The 23,851-nt window shown below is 59.1% G+C and overlaps 6 protein-coding genes across 6 annotated transcripts; 4 read left to right on the top strand and 2 right to left on the bottom strand.

Annotated features, from left to right (window-relative positions):
- Positions 1-3,087: 3,087 nt before the first annotated feature.
- Positions 3,088-4,527, top strand: ColSpa_01530 (endochitinase 42; the record flags this gene model as incomplete). Its single annotated transcript, XM_049267742.1, has 4 exons — positions 3,088-3,212; positions 3,290-3,570; positions 3,627-3,654; positions 3,705-4,527. 4 exons carry the CDS (start codon positions 3,088-3,090, stop codon positions 4,525-4,527), a joined length of 1,257 nt encoding a protein of 418 aa, XP_049123699.1.
- Positions 4,528-7,684: 3,157 nt separating this feature from the next.
- Positions 7,685-8,216, top strand: ColSpa_01529 (non-classical export protein 2 1; the record flags this gene model as incomplete). Its single annotated transcript, XM_049267741.1, has 2 exons — positions 7,685-7,760; positions 7,816-8,216. 2 exons carry the CDS (start codon positions 7,685-7,687, stop codon positions 8,214-8,216), a joined length of 477 nt encoding a protein of 158 aa, XP_049123698.1.
- A 2,504-nt stretch (positions 8,217-10,720) lies between these two features.
- On the top strand, positions 10,721-11,970 carry ColSpa_01528 (extracellular protein; the record flags this gene model as incomplete). Its single annotated transcript, XM_049267740.1, has 2 exons — positions 10,721-11,410; positions 11,515-11,970. The coding sequence occupies 2 exons, from the start codon at positions 10,721-10,723 to the stop codon at positions 11,968-11,970; spliced, it is 1,146 nt and encodes a 381-aa protein (XP_049123697.1).
- A 1,109-nt stretch (positions 11,971-13,079) lies between these two features.
- On the top strand, positions 13,080-14,693 carry ColSpa_01527 (2-(3-amino-3-carboxypropyl)histidine synthase subunit 2; the record flags this gene model as incomplete). The annotated part of the gene is made up of 1 exon (XM_049267739.1): positions 13,080-14,693. One exon carries the CDS (start codon positions 13,080-13,082, stop codon positions 14,691-14,693), a length of 1,614 nt encoding a protein of 537 aa, XP_049123696.1.
- Positions 14,694-15,171: 478 nt separating this feature from the next.
- ColSpa_01526 (uncharacterized protein) lies at positions 15,172-15,878 on the bottom strand (the record flags this gene model as incomplete). Its single annotated transcript, XM_049267738.1, has 2 exons — positions 15,172-15,735; positions 15,825-15,878. 2 exons carry the CDS (start codon positions 15,876-15,878, stop codon positions 15,172-15,174), a joined length of 618 nt encoding a protein of 205 aa, XP_049123695.1.
- Positions 15,879-19,784: 3,906 nt separating this feature from the next.
- On the bottom strand, positions 19,785-22,753 carry ColSpa_01525 (uncharacterized protein; the record flags this gene model as incomplete). Its single annotated transcript, XM_049267737.1, has 2 exons — positions 19,785-21,869; positions 21,956-22,753. 2 exons carry the CDS (start codon positions 22,751-22,753, stop codon positions 19,785-19,787), a joined length of 2,883 nt encoding a protein of 960 aa, XP_049123694.1.
- Positions 22,754-23,851: the final 1,098 nt, after the last annotated feature.

Here is a 23,851-nt window from a genome sequence, read left to right as displayed (position 1 = left end):
CTCTGGGTGTAGAGAGAGCCGTTGATAAGTCAATGTTGTCAGTCGTTTGTCATCGGCGGGGGCGGGGTCCGACCGCCCTGCTGTGGAAGGTTTCCAAGTCCCGGGCGCGGCGGCAGAGCTCGGCAGTCAACAATACAGACGGGAAGTGGACGGCGAACTCATCAACCACCACCCGCAACTCCATTGTCAAGTGGGACGGCACATACCCCCTTGCTCGATCGTGTAGGCGCATGAACCCTCAACTTTGTGATGACCGCGGACTCTCAAGAATAGAGTAGGTAGCTTGAGTAACCCCGAATGAAGAAAGAAAAATAAATCCAAGAGTTGAATCGGTTCCATTGGCTGCTCATCCTTTCTTCAGATGGCCCTGGAGGGTATCACTAGTTATGTACATCTACTTAGTCCAAACCGTCAAAACCGAGGATGCCGTGAGCACCCATCGGGCCGAGTTTCGCGGCAGCCCCCGTGTTCTGGCGCTTGCTCCGCCTCTTTCCATCATCGTCGCTATCGCTGTCGTCCTCGTCGTCCTCGCTGTCGCTATCTTCCGCGCGACGCTTGCCGGTAGGCGCATCATCGCTGTCGCTGTCGCTGCCGTCGTCGCTACCCTCGGCCTCTCCTTGGAGCTCCGACAGCTCCTCCCACACCTTGACCGTCTTGCCGCCGGCCGTTATCAGGCGGTTCTGCGAGTCAAACAGAACAGAGATGACGCCCTCGACTTCGTCGTGTCGGAGGTTCAGCGACTTGTCGACTTCCCTGGTGACCAAGTCGACGACGCGCAGACTGCCGTCGCCAAGACCAACCACCAGCTTCTTGCCCAGCCCCAGCTCTTGGGGGACGAGGGCCATGGTGTCCAGACTCTCGCCGCCTCCCTTGCCGCCGTCGACGATGATGCGCTCCTGCTGGTCATCCCATGCACCCCTGTCCCAGACGGTCACGACTCCGGAGCCGGATCCGACGGCGACGATGCCGTTGTTGCGGTTGTTCCTGGGGCCGAGGCCGGGGACGTAGCAGGCGGACAACAGCTCGTCTTCTTGGTCGTCGGATCGGACAAGCACGCCTCTCCGCACATCGGTGACGGCGAGAGTGGTGCCGCCGGTGGAGACCCATTGCTTCGAAAAGCCAGACGTGCTCTCGGCGGAGGGCGGGAGGGGACGATGGCAGAGACGTAGTCGGAGTGAGGGAAGTGCGTTTGTGCGGGCTTCGCCGAGGGGACGCCGTCCCGCAGGTCAAAGATGTGCACGGCGCCCGAGTCGCAGGCAATCAGCAGGCTCTGGGGGTTGAGGACGTGCATGAGTGTCGGAGCGTCGGTCTGCTTGTTCGAAGAGGGGACGACGGCCTTGGAGATGACCTTGCCGGTCTCGGGGAGAAGTGCTTGATCAAGCCATCGGTGCCGGCGGAGTAGAGGGCTGACGAGTCCTCGAGGTTAGCCGTGGCTCTCGGCAGCGGTTGCTGCGCGTCGCAAGACTACTCACCAGATCCATCGTGGTTGTAGGCCAGGGCTCTGCAGCTTCCCTTGTGCCGCCTGGTGCGCCAGACGCTGTCAATGGTTCCCCGGCCGTTCGATGCGATGCTGGTATCGGCGTCCCCCGAAGCATCCGAGGTGTCCTCGACGGGAGGGGCAGGCGGAAGGTTTCGACATGACCGGTGGACAGCCCAACGGTCAATAGCGGCTCGGTGGGATGGAGGACTTGAGTAAAGACCTCGGCGGACAGAGGCAGGGTGCAGAGGTTCTCGAACATGGTTGCTGCACCAATCAGGTTCCCTAACTCTTGGAATGGAAGGCTAAAGAGTACTGAATTGTTGGACTACCAAAAAAGAAAGGTGTCTAGGGGATTCCAATCGAAGCTGGCTAGGAAGCAGTCGGGACAGAAACTGACCGAAGCCAGTTGGAAGCCGGCCGTGGAGGAAATTAATTTTTAAGGTGAGCAGCTCACCGAGGTGTGGATGCCCCACCCGAGCTCTCACCGAGCGGCGTGGTTAGGTACCAAGGTACCCGTCCCAGGTGAGCACGCGAGGAAGAACTGGGAAGGGCCCGGGTCAGATGTTTTGGAAGATGCAAACACGGCTCGGGAGCCAGATCTAGAAACATCAGAGCGTGGGATGACCCAGATGTTTTCACAAAGACGACTGAGCCAGAAAACCACAATGTCTCCTCTCGAATTGGCCAATAAACGCTGTCTAGCTACCCAATGCTGATGCGCAGTTTGTTTAGTACCTTGGACGATTCGTACAAAGAACAGAGTAGTCGCCGTGTAAGTCGCGAACGCGCACAATGTGCCTAGTACGGTGTATTGCCCATTCAATAACTCGGTCGAAGCTTCGACACACCGAGCCAGCTATTCACAACGTCACGCTTTTGCCTCGGGCGAACTCATTCATGGCTTTCCAGGTCTCTCGCTTGTTTCTCTGCGTTAGGTTCCTGACTGTACGGTATCGTGGGTATCTCGTTTTCGGAACATGGTTCTGTAGGATCGGCGCATCTTATTGGCAAAGACGATACGTACCGCACCTGTGCGACGAGGGCTGCAAAAGGGAGGAAGGAGATACCGTACACTAGGGAGGCACGGTGCGGAGGAAAGGAAAGAGCTTACCTTAAGGCTCAAGGTTAATTGGTGCGGGGTTCTTCCTTCCCCGTGCCAACAGCTTCCTGTTTGGTGCGCACTAGTCAGCCAGTGTTGGCTGTCCGACGTCGCATTGCAGCGCCATTGCAGGGCTGTTGCAGACCGGGCAGGCACATACCAAGGCGCATCTACACTGCTGAGAGAGCTCCCGCCACAGCGGGGTTGCTGCACCGAGACGATCCCGGGCGCAAAGAGAAAGTTGTTGGTTGAGGAAACATGCGACGTTCGGCATCTGATTCACTGGATTTCCGGTCCCGAGTTCACCGAATCGACCGCGTCTCCCACCATTTCCCCGTTTCGCCGTTTCGCGTCGTCTCGGCCTCTTCGCTCTCTTCTTTTACAGTCACCTCGTCGACTGTCCTCGTTTGAACAAGGCTAGACTCCTGCTCTCCGCCGTCGCGACTCCCGAACGCCCTCCGCAGGAGCCCTTCCTCCCTTCCTCTCCCGCCTCCAACGTCGACACACCATGAAGCTGCTTCCCGTGGCCTTGGGCGGTCTGGTAACCCTTCTGCAGTCCGCCGCCATGGCCTCTGCCCAAGAGTTTGCCGAGCGATCGGGATCCGGCCTCAAATGCGTCATGTATCTTACTGGGTATGTCTTGTTGCGCTGGCATCGGCACTATCCGTATCCTTGCCATGCCCTACCATCACCTTACTGACGCTCCGTAGACAGCATCCCAACGTCCCCTCCAAGGAGCTTGTGTCTCACATCACCCACGTGGAGCTGGCCTTCATGAACTCGGACACCTTCAATAAGGACGTCGCTGAGTGGCCCCTCTTCACCACCGTCGACAAGGTCCGCACCCAGTTCATGCCTGGCACCAAGGTCATGGTCGCCATCGGCGGCTGGGGCGACACCAAAGGCTTCGACACGGCCGCCCGCACCCCGGAGTCGCGCAAGAAGTGGGCCCAGAACGTCGCCGATATGGTTAAGGCTACCGGCGCTGATGGTAGGACGACTCTGAGCAAACAGCGCAGAAATGGAGATGTTGCTGATATATCACAGGCATCGATATGGACTGGGAGTACCCCGCGTAAGCGCCCACAAGACACAACAGTCATGCATACGGATTTCCGCTGACAGATGGTCCAGTGGCAATGGCGAGGACTACAAGGTCATCACCAACGAGGAAAAGAAGTGGGAGATGGAGGGCTACCCCCTGCTGCTGGAGGAGGTCCGCAAGCAGCTCCCCGAGGATAAGCTCATATCCGCCGCGACGCCCGGCCTCGAACGCGACATGATTGCCTTTACCAAGGAGACGGTCCCACGCATCGTGCGCAACCTCGACTTCGTCAACGTCATGACGTACGACATGATGAACCGCCGAGACAACGTCACGAAGCACCACACGGGCATGGAGTTGTCGAGAACCGCCGTTAGAAACTACATGGACAGAGGCGTTCCGGCTCACAAGATCAACCTCGGCTTCGCCTTCTACACCAAGTGGTTCAAGACCACTGATTGTCCCGAGGACAAGGAGGTCGGATGCCCAACGCCTCTGATGGAGGACCCTGTAACCGGCGGGGACCTGGGCCAGACGGGAGGCTTCAGCTGGAACGACGGCATTCCGGACGACGTGAAGGCCTCTTTTGAGAGGGCCCAAAAGGACGGCAAGTATGACAAGGAGGGCGGTGGCTACTACTACCTTGACAGGGCCGAGAAGCGGTTCTGGACATACGACACCCCCGATGCCATCCTCCGCAAGTTCCCCGCCATTGTCGACGACGAGAGGCTCGGCGGAGTCTTTGCCTGGGGCCTGGGTGAGGACGGACCCGAGTACAACAACCTCAAGGCCGTCAACGAAGGGTTGGCAGAGCGCAAGGGCAGAGGTGGTGGTGGCGGTGGTGGCCCTTGGGGCCCTTGGGGTCCCTGGGGTCCTGGCCCTCATGAGGCCGACGAGCTGTAGGTGAGCCCCTGGGCAGAGCCAAGAAAGCTTTGCCATTTCTCCTTGGGTGAAACATGAATAATCGACTCACTGTCGGGTTGCGCCTAGTGTCAACCGTGCACCGTCGCACGTGGACTGAAGGGTTGAGAGGGATGATAAGTTGACAAGTTGGCAGAAGATGGAGGATGTGGAGCCGTCATGGCATAGAAAGATGACTGTGACGTGGATATGTTTAAGCTCAATTCGATATTCAAGTTGCATATCGCTTCTTCCCTTTGCGTGGTGATCGGCTCCAGGGATTTAGGTCAAGGCTTCGCGCCAGGATCGCCTCGGCGGCCTTCAATCTGTTGGCACTGTCTGTGCTCCGGCTCATGACTTGGCATGTCGTGGTGGGCAAGAGACCATCGTAGCTCAGACGTTGACAGCTCGACCATGTGGTGCCGAGGCGAGACACTAGAGATGTGGTGGCTTCCGCCGAGCCTGGATTCTGCAGGTTTTATGAAGTGTGACCTGACCACGGACTTGCGCCATCGCCCTGCAACTAATGCACACTTTGTCGGGCAAAGACGTAGATGCTAGGCGCAGTGCTAGCTAGCTTGATCCATAGGGCGGCATCCAAGGACACTAGCGCAGGCTCGACGAACCTACTCGTCGCGAAGCCGTTGTCGTCCTTGTCCCAACGTCGGTCTTGATTCACCATCAGGGCGTGCTCCGCAGCAGCAGCATCAGGCGTGTTTGCCTGCGCGGTTGCCCCTCGATCCCATCAGCCCAGTCGTGTCGAGATGCCTTGGTGCGATCTCATCCGGCTGGAATGATACGCGCTTGCGTCATGCGGAATGATGGACGCCACCATAGGTCCGGACAAGAGGGCCCGGCGTCGGCCGTCGCTGGCGTTGCGGTCCAGACCCACAATCGAGAATGGAACACGCTCGGCGGGGTGATGCGGTGGGGGCGAGGGACGGGGCACGACAAGACCTCAGGGCTCCTCAGGGTTCAACAGGACACCCCCCTCCTCGTCACAGGAAGGGTCTTGGACGAGACGACGTTGCTTCGAGACGACGACTCGGGAAGAGAGAGGCGGAAACCCAAAAAGGAAAGACGCGTACAAAGGCCGGCTTAGGCGAGGGCTGAGTAGGACGGGGGATAGTGCGGAAATGGAATGAAACGAAAAATCGCAAGAGATGGGGGCTGGTTGACTGAACGAGAACGTTTTCGAGCATGACGGGATGCAGGCGGCGATGGGGCGGCGATGGGCAAACTTGGCGGTCTGCGACGAAGTTGGGCACACGTCATCTGGGTTTTCCGCGATTCCCGGTCGCTTTGCATTGGACCCTTGACCGTCCCAGAGGGCGACAGACGACGGTTGTACATACGCATCCATGCAGCCTCCACGTCCCAAGTCTTGGTGTTGGGTGCCGGAGCCGAGACGGGGCGTGGGACCCACTGTTTGCCGGCGCTGGGCCCGCCTCATTCTTGCAAATGCCCTTTTTTTCCTTCTTTTTTTCTTGCTCCGTCTGTCGACGAGTTGTGTGTTGCCAGCGCCGGTAGTTGGGCGGCTGGGACGCAGCATGCACTGTATTATTATGCGGATGGGTGTTGATGCATGGGCCCGTCATCCATGCCTTTGCATACGGGCCAAGAATGCAGGGTCGCGAAAGAGGTGCGGTGAAGGATTGGATGCCAGTGGCTGGTTTGGGTCGAGTGTATTGAGTGTGGACGACAGAGGCCAATGGCTGACCGCGGTGGCACGTATTGGGCGCTGAGGCGTATGAGTGAAAGTGTCAAAGTGTGTGTGTGCCAGTACAGGCCTCGAGAGTGATTGTTTCACCGCAATGTCTCTGAGGACGAGTTGGGTCGAGCTGGGGAATCTTGAGCTGTCATCCCAGTCGGACAGGTACATGGCACGTCGAGAGCGAGTAGTTCGCAGAGGCTGATGCAGCCATTTCTTGGGGGTCCTCCCAGGTAATAATGTCCTGGGGTAACGATGAAGTCGGCATATCATCAAGAGAGTCCTGGGCCTACATAGTAGGGGTATGGCTTCTGTTGAGGCGGGGTTGTTGACACCCAACGTCCGTTGGCTTTCCGCCCAGGTTGCGTCGGCCAGCAACGGCGTCATGGTCGACGAGACACTCTAAAAATCCGCAAATCCCCTTCGTTTGATCGCTGGGACGAGGACTGGAATGACAATACAGATGATGGAAGATGCGAGGTGCCTCTGGCGTGCGAAGAAGGCGGCGCTTACCTAAGTCGGGAACCAAGAGAAGCGGGGCAGCCAAAGCACCTAGGTACCCAAGTACCTAGGCACGTACCTAGTACAGTATCTACCTTACAGTCCACGAGCAAAAGAATGCCATAGTACATGGCTCAGTGGATCTTGAAGCCTTGAAGAGTCACACGCCACGCCGAGTGGTCTGGAGTGGCTGAAGATTGGCGGCAACTCTGCCGCTAGCGCGTCGTCTCATTGGCCCAGATCCCTGTCTGCCCTGGCCCGGAGCCATCGCCAATGAGGTCATACCCCGGCAGGCGACCCTGTGCAAGCTGGACACCACGTCATTTTCTGCTGCGCGGTGACCCCCAGCCTCGAAGCCATTACGCATCGCCAATTCGCACTCAACCACTCATTGCATGCTCTGGAGAATGTGATGCGACGCGCCGGGCAGGTAGCGTGCGTACCAAGCGGCGCGCAGAATACATACGTGGAGAGAAAGAGGGAACCTTAGCTGTACCGACCCGCTTGTCCACCCATACGGTAGGACGCCATGCATCAAGGAGGACTGTCGAGGTAGCCCCAGGTACCGCCAAAGAAAAAAAAGACTCTTTCCATCCTTACCTTTGGGCCGTGCTTCCTTCTTTTTTTCTTTTTTTTTTCTCTTCCTTTCCGACGTTGGCATGAAAGCATCTCTCTCTGCGACCTGCCTAGGCACTACGCCCATCTGCCATTTGCCCATCTGACGCCATTTGCCAAACAAGAAACTGGTCTTGCGCCCCCGTGAATCACTCGCCCACTACTTATTCAACCTGGCCGCCTCTTTCCATATCTGCCTCCCTCCTTCTCCTCTCCCATCACTTACATCACTCAGTAACTGCCACTGCCAGCCACTTCCTATCACCTCCTCATCAACCCCACGCCACACCCACCGCCTAACAACTCCCTGAATCAACCACACAAACCAACATCATGGTTGCCCTCGTCCCTATCGCCCACATCGTGGCGGCCGTCTTCTCCATCATCGAGCTTGGTCTGAGCTCCTATGGTAAGATCCCCTTCACATTGCCGCAACAAACTCTTCACACGCTAACCCGTCACAGTTGCGAGCGGCTACAATGGCTACAACGGCTTCAGCGGCTGGTGGTCGCGCTCCCCCGACATTGTCAACTTCATCATCTTCAACTCGGTTTGGTCCCTGTTGGTCCTCGCCTACGTCGGCATCACCCCTCTGTACATGACCCGCCTGTTCCACAAGCTCGTCTCCCTCGCTCTGCTTGTCATCACCACCATCTTCTGGTTCGCTGGCGCCATTGCTCTCGCCGTCTTCGTGGGTGCTCCTCGCTGCGGCGCCAACACCTACTGCGGCTCTGCCCAGGCCGCCGTCGCCTTTGCCTTCTTCATCTGGGCCATCTTTACGTTCCTTGCCGTCCTCGACACCCTCGAGGCTATGCGCTCGCGCGGCCACAGCGCCAAGGCCAACCACACCTACCCCGGTGCCTAAATCGGGACACTGTGCGCCAGAGGAATGAGGACGAAGAATAGGCATGGATATAAGAGCGATTCGATTTGCTAGTTCGACGGCCTTGGGAATGACGTGGAAATACCCCTCGAGTATGAAACGGTGTTAGGGCTTTGTTTTTCGTGTTATGGGAATACCTGGCGTCAGGCGGAGAAGCTGGATTCTTTTCGGTTGGTACCTGGTGTGCTGAGAAGCTACCTTTGATAGTCAGTATTAATACCACTGTTTATTTGACTTTTACTTTTTCGCAAATGGGCCATCATTCGCAAGCTGTTTCAATTATCCTTTGACGTAACATAATGATTGTTGTCCAGACTGGATTGTTGTCTAAGTGCATGTAAGCACTCTGAGGATCTCATCTTGGCTCTGACAATGACTGAAACATGTTGTCACATTTCCCATTTGACCGAGTGTGACGGTCGGGTAGTCGCATAAAGTGTAGAAGTGAACTGTACAAACTTCCGTCTTTTTTACAGTGGATAGAGTATCACACCAGCGAGTAGGCTTGGAGGGTGTGCAATGCAGCAGAGGCTTGCTAGCCGTAGCCCAATCTGTGCCAGGGACGGCCCGTCTCATCGCGACAGGAGTCTGATACAGGAGCTTTCCGGAACACATTTCTGATATGGTCCGGCCTCGGATGTTGCGTTTCAAACTTGAAAATGGCACTGTCGGTATACACACGTTCAGGTGTTTGCGCGGGCAGGCTACAGCAGCAAGAAACCTGCATCTCAAAGTTAAAGGCTTATATCCGCCGAAGCAGGTAGAAAGGCGGCCCACTGTGCAGTGGTTCTGTCTCTGGATGTGTGGAACGAATAGAACGCCATCAACCTATGCGTCTCACGTAGTTGGACCTGGGCTGACGGGGAATTGGAGGAACATTACGCTCCCCGACCTCACCTCGCCGTTTGGGGAGCTCTTTCGATTGACCTACTGGCCACCAGATATGCGTATTGGTGAAAACCCCACGGCGAGCATGCGGGCCATCATGGACTGCGATGATGCCGTTGCCTATTTCTATGTTTCGCAGGCCTCAACCCCAGGCGAGTGCTAGCCAGACATACCAATGAACCTGTTGGAGGATATCATACCACTACTGACTCGCGGGGCTGATATGAGAGTCTTGGCGGGCATCCGCTTTGTCTGCGGCGCTGCAGTTGGTTTAAAATTGTAAGGGTCGATCCGTCCTTGGAGCCGGAGACGCCGGGCCCGCTGGCCGGCTCGGAGGACCTGGCAGCCGCCGAGGGGCGGCCACCGGGAGGGCTTCTACTTGCCGTGTCAAGAGAACGGGGCCCGAGGCGCAAGAGGGAAGGGAGAAGGAAACAATAAACGGAAGAAAGATCGGTCTGGTCCGTCGAGCACGTGCGTCGGATGCAACCAAGCAAAGAGTCGCGATGCATGGCAGGAAGGAACGCGTGGGTGGCCCAGGGCGCGGAAAGTGACTGACTGACTGACTGACTGACATCAACACCACCTTCCCTATCAGTTGAGCTGTGCTCGAAGCTCGGGACCGTCAATTGGCAAATCAGGAGACGCTCCGACGGCACGCAGCTCTACTCCGCAGAACGGGCGGGACCGCCAAGGCCCGCCAAGGCCCGCTAGCCGATACGTATCGCCGGTGGATCCTAACTCCCCAGCGAGAAATTTACTTTAATTGGGAAACAAAGTTGCGATAAGTGGGGACAGGGCGGGAGGAGCTCCGCATCATCGTTGGACTGAACCCCACGCTCCCAATCGTTCGTTTGCTCGGTTTTTTTTTTTGCATGTTATTCTGGCCGTCACCGATCCCGTTCATCCATCTATTCTTCAATGCGTCCGTACTCGATGGCCGACCCAACACGAGGTCCTTTGGGATTCCCATCCCTACATGGCGTCCAATATCCCCTCCCCTGTCCTCCCAGAGTTGTTGACTTGCTTCAAATGCAACCCAGCACCAACAACACGTGCTGCCAACTTGCGCATTCTACGGCCCGTCGTCCGTTGCCCACTGTCGCTCTCACTTGTGCCCGTCCGCCCCAGCCCGGCGATTCCAACCTTTCATGCCCGTCTTCACATAGCCAGGGGGTTAGAGCACGGCCATGCCGAATACAAGCATACTGCCCGAAGCCGCCCTGGGGGATCGTCCAATCTGAGTCCGTCTGCGAATTTGCTCAACACCATCCCGCTAGACCAGCTACACATCGGTTATCTCAAGTTACGTATTCCATACTGGGGCTCCCAGAGCTACTGCAGCTGGTGGTAATCTTGGCGAAACAAAACCACCTTGGTTCCCGCGGAGAGCTACATAAGATAAGGAGCCCTCGGCCTGTCTCTTCTTGTGCTGCCAGCCTTCCGTTCTCTGCTCCTCTAGCCTCATCTCCAGCTCCAGCTCCTGCACCCCTCGGTCCTCCCCCTTCTTTCGGCGACTCCTTCGCTGATCGCCGCGTCCCTTCGTTGCGCGACCATTGCCTGCTCTCCCGTTGACCATCAGCCACCCTCTGGCCGCCAACATGCACTTCAACTCTGTCGTTGTCTCTGGCCTCGTGGCCGCCGCCGCGCAGCAGGCCGGTGCATCGCCGTGCCCCAAGCCGCCGACGACGTACAAGCCCATCACCAGCATCCAGTTGGGCCCCAGACCCTACTGGCTGGTCGACGACATGGACGAGGGCCCTCTCAAGGACAAGCTGCAGTCGTGCTCTGAGCAGCCCATCAAGCCCACCAAGTGGAGCATTGGTCACCGTGGCGGCGGTACCATGTTGATCCCCGAGGAGTCGGTCGAGTCCAACCTCGCCGGTGCCCGCATGGGTGCTGGTATTCTCGAGTGCGACGTCGCCTTCACCAAGGACCGCGAGCTCGTCTGCCGTCACTCGCAGTGCGACCTGCACACGACGACCAACATCGTTGCCATCCCCGAGCTCAACGCCAAGTGCACCACCCCCTTCAAGCCGGCCGCCAACGGCACCGCGGCCACCGCCAAGTGCTGTACTTCGGACATCACCGTGGCCGAGTACAAGACGCTCTGCAGCAAGATGGACGGCTTCAACGCCTCCGCCACCAACCCCCAGGACTTCTTGCTCGGCACCCCGAGATACCGCACCGACCTGTACTCCACCTGCGGCACCGTCATGACCCTCAAGGAGCACATCGCCATGACCGACGACCTGGGCCTGCAGTTCACCCCCGAGCTCAAGCTCCCCGAGGTCGAGATGCCTTTCGAAGGCGACTACACCCAGGAGAAGTACGCCCAGCAGCTCATCGACACGTACAAGGAGGCCGGCATCGCCCCGAGCGCGTCTGGACACAGTCCTTCCACTACCCCGACGTCCTCTACTGGCTCAAGGCCGAGCCCGAGTTCGGCAAGCAGGCCGTCCTCCTCGACGAGAGCGGCGACACGCCCGAGACCTTCCCCCTCGCCGTTGCCAACCTGACCGAGTACGCCGCCGCCGGCGTCAAGATCATGGCGCCCCCTCTGTACTACCTCGTCGCCGTCGAGGACGGCGAGATCGTTCCCAGCAGCTACGCCATCAAGGCCAAGGAGCTGGGTTTCAAGATCGTCTCGTGGTCCCTCGAGCGCTCCGGCTTCCTGGGCGATGGCACCAAGGGTGGATACTACTACACCTCCATCGCCAACGTCACCAACAACGACGGCGACGTCTACAACCTGCTCAATGTCCTGGCCCAGGATGTCGGTGTTTTGGGCGTCTTCTCCGACTGGAGTGCCACCGTCACCTACTACGCCAACTGCTTTGGTCTGTTCTAAGTGGTTGGAGGGTTCGTGCTAGAGGATAATAAAAGAAGATAATGACCACGGCCATGATGACGGATGATGATCAATGTGGACGTCGACTTAAATACAGTATATAGATATGTATGGTAAAATAATGTTATAAACATAAACCTGGGCATTCGTCTCGAAACGAGACGACCCGAAGATTATTCACAGCAACCCATCTCCTGTTCGTTGCGTGACCGTAGAACCCTGGAGCCGGTCCACGACATACTCAATTGCTTAGTGGCCCGTTCAACACCATGAGCGGCCAGTCAGTATCGCAGGACTTGATTGTGTCTTCCGCTGGAACAAGCCCATGATCAAAGACAACGTTACAAGTTACCTAGATCTTCGCCATTTGTTTGCGAGCGTGTAAGCAGCCGATTTGCTTGGCTGCCATGCTATAGTCTACGGTCTGGAAGATGGCTCGATTGTCGTCTGAGCATCAATACTGTTGACCGACCGGGAGAAGAAGATTGTCAACAGTTGTCATACTAATCAAGGGGACATACAAAGCGATGACAAGACAGAATGCCAAGCAACGACGAGTTCCCGCGGGGGAAAGTCGCCATGCCAGCCCCTGGAGTGAACACAAAGAGGACGTCGGCAAGGTGGTGGTCATTGATTTGACTTCAAGTTCAGGATTGTACTATATTGTTAGTCTTGCTCTAACGTGATTATTACTAATCAGCTGCTCAGGCTGGCCTACTTTGGTGCAAACCAAACATTTGTCGAAGTAGCCCATTCGGCCCCGTGTGTAAGTTGATTTCACAGAGGCCTTAACCTAGGAGCCACATCGTTGACGGGTCGGTGACTGATATACTTAATTTTCTGATCATACGAATAGGAGCCCGTTAGTTTGGGTTCTTCGTTGCAGCACATTGGACTTGTTTGTGGATGTTGTTGACCTGTTCACTGGCTGGAGTCTCTCGTCCCGCACAGATCCCATAGTCTACACCGAGCCCACCGGTCGGTGAGTCAGGCCTGGTCTCGAATTTGGTACCCCGCCATCAGCGCAACCCCGCCATCGACCGACAATTCTTCTCCTCCAACCGCCCGCCACCAAAGAAAAAGTTTTTCCTGCCCAAAGTCGCGCGGCCATGACAGAACTCTCCACGGCGCCTGTCCTCTCGACCCCGGCCGAGCACACGTTTGAAGACCCGACGCCGCCGCCGCCGCCGCCGCCGACCGAGTCGCGCACCGAAGATGAGCTCGCCTCCGTCTACGAGATCGAGCGCACGGCGCGCGAGATCAAGGAGGGCGGCTGGACCCGCGTGGCCCTGCAGTTCCCGGACTCGATGCTGCGCGACGCCTCATGGGTCGCCGAGGCGCTGACGACGGCGTTGGGGGGCACCGACAGCCACAGAGTCTACATCCTCGCCGACACGTCCTACAGCGCCTGCTGCGTCGACGAGATCGCCGCCGAGCACGCCGACGCCCAGGTGGTCGTGCACTACGGCCGCTCGTGCCTGTCGCCCACGTCGAGGCTACCCGTCATCTACGTCTTCACGCGACACTCCCTCGACGTCGACCAGGCCGTCGAGGCCTTCCGGAAAGAGTTCCCCGCCACGGACAAGAAGGTCGTCGTGATGGCCGACGTGACGTACCAAGACCACGTCGTTCCGCTGACGTCCAAGTTGCGGGCGGCCGGGTACACGGCGCTGCTGCACACCGAAGTGGTCCACGACCCCGCCGGCACGATCCCGAACCGCACACTCGTCGACTCGTCCTCCGGCGAGGCCCCCGAGACCGACCTCTCCCAATACTACCTCTTCCACGTCTCGGCGCCGCCGCCGGCGCTGCTCCTCGCCCTGCAGACCCGCATGGCGTCCCTGCACGTGCTCTCGACGCCGAGCCTGTCGACCGACGACCCGACGAGGACAACCAACGCGCTGCTGCGCCGGCGGTTCGCGCGGGTCCTGACGCTCGCGGCGGCCGGCGTCGTGGGCATCCTGGTCAACACGCTCTCCGTGTCCAACTACCTGGGCAGCATCGAGCTCCTGCGGCGGCGCATCGCCGAGGCCGGCAAGAAGAGCTACACGGTGGTGGTGGGCAAGCTCAACGCCGCCAAGCTGGCCAACTTTGCCGAGGTCGACGGCTGGGTCGTCGTCGGGTGCTGGGAGAGCGGGCTCGTCGAGGAGGACGCCGGCTTCTTCAAGCCCGTCATTACCCCCTTTGAGATGGAGGTGGCGCTCAAGCCCGAGAGTGAGCGCGTGTGGGGCCTCGAGTGGTGGGGCGGCATCGAGAAGATGGACCACGCCGCCGCCGCCGCCGCCGGCGGACAAGAGGACGAGGAGCTCGACGACGACGAGTCGGCGCCGCCCGAGTACGACCTGCGCACGGGCAAGCTCGTGGCCAGCCGGCCGATGAGGATGCCCGTACGGTCGGCCAACGGCGACCCCAAGACCGGCAGCGGCGGGAAGGAAGAGGCGAGCGGCGGCGCGGCGGCGGGGCAGTCGGCGCTGGTGCGGCGGGAGGTCGGCGAAGTGGCCACCATCAACGGCGTGCTGAGCCCCGGCGCCGAGTACCTGCGGTCGCAGAGGACATGGCAGGGTCTCGGGACGGACTACGACGAGGAGAGCAGCACCGTCGTCGAGGAGGGCCGGAGCGGCGTCGCGCGCGGGTACACGGTGGCGAGGACGACGGCAGGGCATAGCAAGCATCGGGGTCTGGATACCAAAAATTGGCGTGAGGGATGCTTTGCACCGGGATAGACGGGAGAAAAAAAGACTTGGACGATACCACATTCATAATTGTGTCCATTTCCTGTTCCTAAGAGAGGCTTCGTGTATAGCGACGTTCTTTGGTCGGCCCAGCCGAGCGGCGCATCACCAAAAACGAGAAAACCTTGTGGGACATTGGTTTACGACGAAACGGGCAACACGTATAAAAGTATGTGTATATATATCACAGATATCTTCTGAATCGACGTCGTTAGATTCGTCATCATTAAAGTAGTATTCCTCCAGATACACGCGCCGGGTTGCCGTAACAACAGAAACCCTCCTATCCTTTCCTTTCCCTTCATTGCCTTCCGGAACGATTCTTGTCTTCCTCCCAGTCTGTATCGTGTCATTGCGTGGTATCTTTCTCATTCGTCTTTTTTGTCGTGGGGTTATTCATCTCCTTTTCCAAATCACAAAGTCGCCTCCCTCCAGCGGATACACCGCATCATTGGCCGTACCGCGGGCCTCAGACGTAGACGCGGCGGTGCGAGTGGGAGCTGCGGCGGCTGCGAGAGCGGTGGCTGTGGCTGTGGCTGTGGGAGCGGTGGCGGCGGTGACGACCGTGGTGGTAGGACTTGCGCTCGTAGCTCGAGGAGAGGCGGTCGCCGTGCATCCAGGCGAGGCCGGCGGTGAAGAAGAAGAGGATGGTGTTGATGATGCCAAAGACCCACGAGGCCTTGAGCATGGCGCAGGGCTTGTTGGTGAAGAAGCTGAAGCTGGGGCCCGAGATGGTGATGAGGCCGGGGAAGTTGGCGGACCATCTGCCGTCGCGAGCGAGGTTGGTGCAGTCGACGTGATTGATGCCGCGCAGGTACCAGACGCCGGCGATGAAGGCGCCGACGAAGCCGAGGTCGATGACGGCGACGAAGAGGGCGTTTGTGCTGCTGCGGTGGTAGCTGAAGAGGGTGAAGATGGCCCAGGCGAGGGCGAGGACGGAGACGATGAAGAGGACGAGGATCGAGTCGGGCACAATGACGTTGCGCTTGACGAAGCCGTCGACGAACCAGGCGAGCATGCCCATCGTCGGGATCTGGGTCGTGTTAGTCGGGGTCTTGAGTCTTTGGCCTTGCGCGCCGAGGAGAGGTGGTGGTGACAGAAAGCGAAGAAAAGGGAGCTTACCAAGGTGACGATTTGCAGGAAGCGGTTCGCCGCGAACAAGACGGCGAACAACATGGTGGGCGAAGGGGTTAGCCTAGACGGCGGCGCGCGTTGCTATGTTTGTGTGTAGTGTGTATATGTGAATGCGACAAATGCGACAGACAGTACGCGCCGGTGTTGCGCGCTTTTGCGACGGCGATGTTGTTTGCCAGAGACGAGTGCAAGATGAAGAGCGGGCGTGTAAGGATGGACGGTGCTGCTGCGTGAGACAGGCGGGCGAGACAAGTGGCCGAGGGACAGAAGAAGAGGGCGACTATTGACTTTTTTCTCTTTTGTAAAAAGACAGACAGAGCTTCAGACGAACGGGCGGGTGGTTGGGATGGGGAGGGTAGTTAAATAAACAGACAGGTACGAGGTGGTGTGTGTGAGTGAGTGCGTGAGTGAGTGAGTGAGTGAGTGCCCCGAGGCAGAAACAGAACCAATGCAGGTCGGGTGTTTGGCCCCCCCTCCTCCCCGGGTCAGCAAGTCATGACAAGCTGGGTATGGGTAGCAAAAAAGCAAGGCAAGGCAAGGTCGGTCGTCGAGTCCAAGTCCAGGTCCAGGTCCAGGACAAGGTGCAGAGTGCAAGGTGCGATTGGGCGGCGCGCGAAGATGATGGGGTCAACTGGGCTTAGATTCCGTCGTCTCCCAAATGAAGGTGGTTGGGGCTGGATCGCAGTCATGGGCTGGGTGGTGAAGCGAAGCGAGGAGATGCAGCGTCGCATTTGACCCAGGGACGACGCTCTCGTCGAACATGGGCGGGCTACAACTACAACAGCCTCGACTCAGTGCAGCGCTGCAAGATGCGACCCTGGGGATGGTGGCATCGACGGGAAAGGGAAAATAGCGTAGCGAGACAGAAGCCAAAAAAAAGAGGGTGGCAGGGGTGGTTCCCAGTTTTCTGGTCTTGCTCTCATCTCTTAGTCTCGCTCACTCTCTCGGGGCTGCCATGCCATGCCATGCCATGGGTGGGAGGAACAATGGGGGAGGACCTCACCTCACCGCACCCTTCCACTTGAGCTCGGTGATGACATGGCAGGATCCTGGCAAGACGGGACGGCCTAGAAGAGACAGGAACGGGGATGAAGACAAGACAGGAAGCAAGCAAGCAAGCACGAAAAGCAGGCGCGAGAACGGATGCCGTTGCCGACGGTTGGCTACGTATCTCTGTCCGGGTATTCACCCGCCATAGGTACCTACCATGTAATGTACAGGTAAGAAAGAGCGTGTGAGTGAGGAAGGAGAGAGAGAGCTTCTTCCCTGTTGAGGCCCGTCTACGCAGCGCAGCGCTGCGCAGCTCGGTGCAGCGGTTCCTGTCTGGCGCCCTTCTGCATGGCACACGGCCTTTGCCTGACGGCTGTCTTGTCTGGTCTGACGTTTGGGTCACCTCGGAAAATGACCAGGATCAGGCGCAGCCATTGGCGGTTCAAATACATCTACTATGTACATAGTGGTATCCATCGAGAAGACCAACAAAAACCCTCGAGCAAACAGGCGTCAAACAATGGCACAGACCAACCTCGCCTGAGGGAAAGCAAGGCAAGGCAAGCATGTCGCAGAGCGGGAGCCCGAGAGCGCGGAGGAAAAAAAGACTAGGAAGAGAGGCCCGCTTTCCCTCTTTCTTCCTTTCTCTCTCTTGTCTATGAGTTGTCTCTGAGTCTCTCGCAATCAATGGAAAACATAAAAGGGCCGTCCCTGCGCGCCGGTTGCTATGACGTCGGCGATCGGCACTCGTTTTCTCTTTTCTGGCACCCACCCTATCCATCCACCAACTACAGGTATGTACCTGTATGGCACCTTCTGCTATGGATGTAATCACTGTACATATGTACGATGAACGTACATTCCACTGGACAAGGCAGAGACAGAGACGCCACCACAACCTCGGGCTCTTCACTCTCTCTGCCTGCAATTGCCGTTGGTAGCAGAACATAGACCCTACGCAGTCCTACGCAGTCCTACGCAGTCCTGCGCAGTACACACCTGTACGTGCATTGACGCGCTCGTGGTCGTCAACGTGTGTCTGTCCTCTACCGAACAGAGGGTGCTCGTCATCTTACAGTTGAAGGCTTGCCTTTGCAGAAGTGGGATGTACCTACAGATCCAGCGCCCGGACGATGCGCTCATCATCGCCCGTCTACGGTACAGGTAGACGCCTGCCTTGTCCATCCTGCCAATCCCGTCAATCCGGGGAGACCATGTCGTTTCAGTCATCTGCGCCCTTCCTTCTTCTCTGCTTCTTCTGCTTCTTTGCTGTGTTGTACCTCTGTCGAGTCGGTAATTCGATCGAAACATAGTACGTACTCATTATATATATATATATATATATTTTAGCTACGAGTCCAACTGTCGGCGATCCACAGAAACAACACGTCAAAGGGGAGGAGTCATCTCGATGCTTGTAGGTAGTGTCGAACGAAGAAGAGAATCCATGCTTTCCTGCTGTTTCCTGTGCCGTTTCAGGGTCTCTCCTGGCATTGGACGCTGGCAGGGTGCCTTTACACAGTCACCCTGCTGACAACCAGATACAGTCGCGAATTAGGTAGGTACTTGCCCGGTCTCCCGTTACCCAGCCAGCAGATCCTAGCCAGACCGAAAAGAAAACGGCAACAGCCAGCTCACAAGCAATGGTGGGGCACCAACTTCCCGGCCAGCCAATGCTGGGCCTTCCCACTGCACCATCCTCCAACAAAATACATAGTGTAGTACTACTATGTATGCTGTGAATAATCGGGAAACTACCATGGCACGTACTATGTATGGTACTAGGTGTGAGCTAAAACCGGCGGGGCTGGTCACGATCTCCTTCTTTCCCTTCTTTCCATTCCCCTCACATCGTAGTGTTTGTGTCCGTCCCTCTCTCTCCCTCGCCCATCCTTCCAAGCCCAGCGACGACGTGGAAGTGCCTTCCTCGGCCGTCGTGAAACAAATTCAGGATAGGTACGGAGTACCTGTAAACAAAACAAGTGGGGACCGATGAGGTGGCTGGTGCACAATGGCCGGCCTGGACCCGACTGCGGACTGCGATCCCCTGACTCGCTCAGCTCGAGTCCCCACCACGAACCTCCAGGTCCCCTTCCCATCCACCTGACTCCACATCGCCGGCCGCGGCTGCCAAACGGCGGCGGCCCACGTGGAGACTACCAAGACGAGGGAAACCGGCCCTTCTCCCGTCCCCTCCCATCTTCGACACCGCTTTCCGACCGATGCCGCTTTTAGGAATCGTCGTGACCATCCCCCGAGCCGCCGGGAGCCGCTCTGCGCAAATCGTCGGCCGAGTGGGCCACGTCACCGAGCTCGCCTCTGCTTCCCCCCGCGGGCGTGCGAGTCCGTCCTCGTCATGTGGACGTTGGCTCGCCGGGCAGTAATCCTCCAGTTTTCATTCACGGCTGCGACGGGCGCAATGAGTCACTCTCGAATGCAATGCAATGCTGTTTTCGAATGCCAGACTGTTTTATGTAACCGCTCCTATGAGACGCCCTCCATCGAACCGATGCCTGCCTCATCATATCTTGTCGCCGGTAAAGACGGGACGTCCGACACCCCGACTCGTACACGCCTTCTCTTTAGTCACGGGCCAAAAGGTGCAGAGTTGCTGGGTATCTCTCTAGATCAGTACAGCCATGTCCAAAACTTTTGATGTCTGTGGCGACAAAACAAAGAACCCCTCTTCATCCCAGCAGTAAATCGACAAAAGAAAACCCATGTCCCCCCGTCCCCCCCCCCCCCTCCGTCCGATATCCCGCTTGCTGTGATCCCATATCGCTTCGTGCCCTCATCTTTCTTGATCGTCCGTGGCCACGGCCCGGCCCCATGCGTGATCTAAACGTGGTCCTGTCGTCCCGTCATGTATTATAGGCGCACTCTGTTGTCTTTCTCTTCCTCTCTCTCTCTCTCCGTCTCCCACCTACACGTTCCATCCGAGCTCCGATCCCGGCCGTCTCACGGCTCGTGGTCGTCAATTACATCCAGGTCAAAGTCGCGGATCCGCGGCGCCACGTTGTCCGTCTCGGACCCCTCCCGCGCTCGCCGGCCGTGTCCGCCGCTGCTCCGCGTGCTCCGCCTCTCCACGAGGTCGTCGAGCGCGAGGAACGCCCCCGACCCCATGATGTTGCCCGGTAGAGGCAGCGACTGGTCGTGCGGGTGCGACGAGCCGGACCGCGCGTACCCGCCGTGGGAGCTGCCCGCGTCGTTGTGCGCGCCAAACGTCGCGGCGCTGCGCATGCTGCCCGGCCCGCCGCCCAGCCCCTTGGCGTTGTCCCGCGACTGCGCCCGCTTCGTCGTCGTCGTGCCGGCAGCCCCCGCGCGGCTCGACGCCGGCGTGCGCACGCTGCTGGCCGTGTCGCTCTCGCTGACGACGCTGTACCCCGACCCAAAGGGCGGCGCGGACCCCGCCGAGTGGACGGAGCGGGTGCCGGGCGTCTGGTACCCCGAGCCCCGCGAGGCCGTCGACGGCGGGCCCCGCGGGTAGGCGAACGGCCGCGCGTGGGCTTGCACGGGGCTGTTACTGCCCGACCCGCCCGAGCTGTCGGCCCCGCTGTTGTTGGGCGTGTTCCACGTGTGCTGCACCGCCCAGCAGTGCGACAGCTCGTGCGAGGCCTCGTCCGGCGTGCTCGACCCCTTCCACGGCGGCACCCTGGTGCCCTTGAGGCGCGGCGAGAGGTGGTACGGCACGTCGGCGCGGTACCGCACGTAGGGGGCGTCGACCGAGACGCTGGCCAGCGTCTGGAGGATGCCGTAGATGAGGACCCACCGCCCCCGTCGGGCCACCGCCGGGTCGACCTCGGTGATGTTGTCGCCCTTCTCGAACTTGACGTACGCGTCAATGAGGTCCGACTGCGTAAAGTCCGACCCCAGGATGTAGATGTTGGTCGCCTCGGTGTACGCCAGCTGGACCCGCCGCTCCAGCGCCCCGGCGCGGCCGCCGTTGTTGGCCGCCGCGCCGCTCTTCTTCTTGAACATGGAGCTCTCCTTGGCCGTCGGCGCGGGCGGGATCGACTCGGGCACCAGCGGGTACGGGTGCGGGATGTGCGGGAACCGCAGCCTGTTGTCGTACTCGACGAGCATGTCCGTCATGGGTATGTCCACGTCGGCGTCGAAGCCCTTGTCCTTTTCGCTCTGTATCATCCACTTGCGCTCCGACCGCGCCTCCGACACGTCCCACACGATGTCGCGGTTGACCAGGTAGTCGTACAGGGCGCCAAAGTCCCTTTGCAACGACTGCGCCACGCTCCTCGTCAGCCAAATGTCCTCGCCGTCCGAGTCCGGCAGGCCGGTGGCCTGCGCCGGGGGCCACGATCCCTGGGCTCGCATGTAGTGGCCCAGAAAAAACTTTTGCAGCCGGTCCGCCGCCGCCTTTGCCGGGCCGTTGCTGCCGGCGGCCGGCGGCCACATGTCGTCGTACTGAAACTCGGACAGCCGCTCTTCCGCCGCCTGGACGCGGAGCTGCGTCTCCAAGCAGGCGCGCTCCAGCAGGGCGCGGGTGATGGGGGTGAGCTCCTTGAAGTCGGCGCATTGCTCCAGCTGGCTGTACATGCCGGCGCAGTGCAGGAAGCTCTCCCGCCACCCCTCCTCCCACCGGACGGCGGATCCCTCGGACCACGCCAGCAGGCTCACGGCCGTCTCCGGGTCGTTGCGCACGTCGTCGATGCCGCGAGCGGACAGGTAATTCAGAATCATGCCGACGTTGTCCGAGTCCGGGGGCATGTAGGCGTCCAGCCGCATGTGGAGGTCGGCGAGGGCCTGGTGGAGCGACAGGCCGACGAGGGAGGCGTGGTAGAGCAGCGCGAATATGTTTCTCGTCGTGATGTGGCTCCGGAGCTGTTCCGTCTTGGTCATGTTGGCCGGCGTCGGGAAGTACATTTCGTACGAAATCTGGCCGTCGGCCTCGCCGAGGTCTTCGGAGATGGGCGGCGTCGGCTGGCCCCCGCGCATGTGCGGGCGCAGCATGGGCGGCGCGCCCTGGGGCGAGGGCGGCATGTAAATGTCCTCCTCCGTCGTCCCTCCCGGAGCAGCGTGATGAGGTACCTCGACTCAGTCGCCTCGATGATGTGCGACGACAGCCTGAAGGACGGGTTCGGCCGCGGCGCCTGGCCCTTGTGGCCGAAGAAGACGAGGACGTCCCCGTTGGGGTCCCAGAGCTCGGGATCCTTGCGCAGCTTGTTCCACCTCTGGACCGGCCTCCCCGCGCCGATCCACCGCTTGATGGGCGGCGTGGTCGGCACCGGTGGCAGCTTGGATGCCGGGGGCGGCGAAGTGGGCAGGTCCATGTCCTGGTGGCGCATCTGCTGCTGCATCTGCAACTGCTGCATCTGCATCTGCATCTGCATGTGCATCTGCTGCATTGAATCGACGTTGAAGTGCTCGTAGTTGAATTCCTCGGCCGGCGACATTGGGGCTGAGTGCTGGTGCTGGCCGGGCCTCACGGTGGCCACGGACTCGGGGCGGAACTCGGGCTCCTTGTCCTTGCGCTTGAAGGTGAAGGTCTTGGCCAGGCCCCTCCGAACGTCCTCACTCTTCTTGTCCAGCCTGCTCCGGAGTCCCGACTTCTCGATGCCGGAAACGTCCTCCGTCTTGATGGTGGGTCTCCGAGCTCGGGCGTAGGCGAAGTCGTCGAGCGGGCCGGAGCTGCCGTCGCGTCGTCCGCCCTCGCTGCTCCCGCTGCCGCTCCCTATGCTCGGAGTGCCGGGCTTGACGTCGCGCGGGGGTTCCGAGAACTTGAGGAAGCGCGCGTTGGTGGTGCCGATGCCGGTGCCGACGGGCAACGAGGCGCCCGTCTGCGGGAGGGGGAATTCCGGGATGAACAGGTCGTCATGGTCTCCCACGATGCCACCACCGTTCGCCCTGGCTCTCGCCTTTTCCTTCTCGGTCTGTGTAATCTTCTTGCGCACGTAGGCGCTTCGGCCGGACATGTTGGCGGCGGGATATCGGCGACGAGCGAGGTGAGGCCGTAGCCCACAGGGAGCCTCTCACACGCAAAAGGGGCGACCGATGTCCGTGCAGAAGCGGTGTCTTCTGGCTGTAGACGAGGTGCTACGGGTGGTGTCGACAACGATGTCGCGTGACACGACGAAAGTGCACTCTGCGACAAGGCGAGACGAAGATCGAGGTTGAGTGAGTGAGTGAGTGAGCGAGCGAGTAGTAAGTAGTGAGTGAGTAAGTGAGTGAGTGACAAGAGAGAACGAATGTAGTAAGTGAGATACGTGAAAGGTGAGATAAGATAAGACCGGTCGCCTGGAAAACGAAGCCGCAGTGCAGTGCAGTACACTAAGTACAGCACGGTACAGCACAGTACAGAGAGTACGTATTCGAATCGGGCAGTTGGGGGTTGATGTGGAGCCTCCGATAACAGCGGACAAGCCAATGAAAATGCGATGCGAGCGGGCGGGCGGATGTGGGGTCGCTGCTGCCTACACTACAGTGGACGGCGGGGGGAAGGGAGGGGGGGCCAATGGCCGCCTGGGGGCTGCTGCCGTGCCGCGAACCGCCACCCGTTTTAGGTCTGTCGTGCGTCTGTTGCGCCCGCTGTCATGGGCGGGTGCGGCCGTTGTGCTGTGGCTTTTTGTTTTCTTTTTTGTTTCTTTTTTTCCCCTTCTCTTCTTTCTGCTCTTTGACTCTCCTCGCCGTTGCTTCTTTTCGAGTTTTCTTTTCAGTGTGTTTGGGAATCCCTAACTGAGGCACACACTTCGTCAGCTCCGTCACATATACTACACACGCATATACACGAGAATGGGGAGGGGGTTGGTTGTGCATCCATCGAGATGGGAGCGCGATGCCCCCGGAGAATGTGTGTGGCCTTACATTCACAAGTGTCGGTTTCTCGAGGGCGAGAGATATAGATGGTCCAGTCGTGCGAGAACCGTGTTGGACTCGATGCAAACCGTCAACAACAACGACAACAACAGCAGTCGCAGCCGCTGGTATCCCAATGGTGGTCCGATGTCGATATATAGGTATTCGTCCAGAGTTCGCCGTCTCGTCGTTCTTTTTCTGGGGAACCTCTCGGGCCA

Source organism: Colletotrichum spaethianum (genome assembly GCF_022836535.1).
Source record: "Colletotrichum spaethianum MAFF 239500 DNA, contig03, whole genome shotgun sequence".
Classification (NCBI taxonomy): domain Eukaryota; kingdom Fungi; phylum Ascomycota; class Sordariomycetes; order Glomerellales; family Glomerellaceae; genus Colletotrichum; species Colletotrichum spaethianum.
The sequence above is the reverse complement of the archived record's forward strand: the minus strand, read 5'-3'. Positions and strand labels throughout refer to the sequence as shown.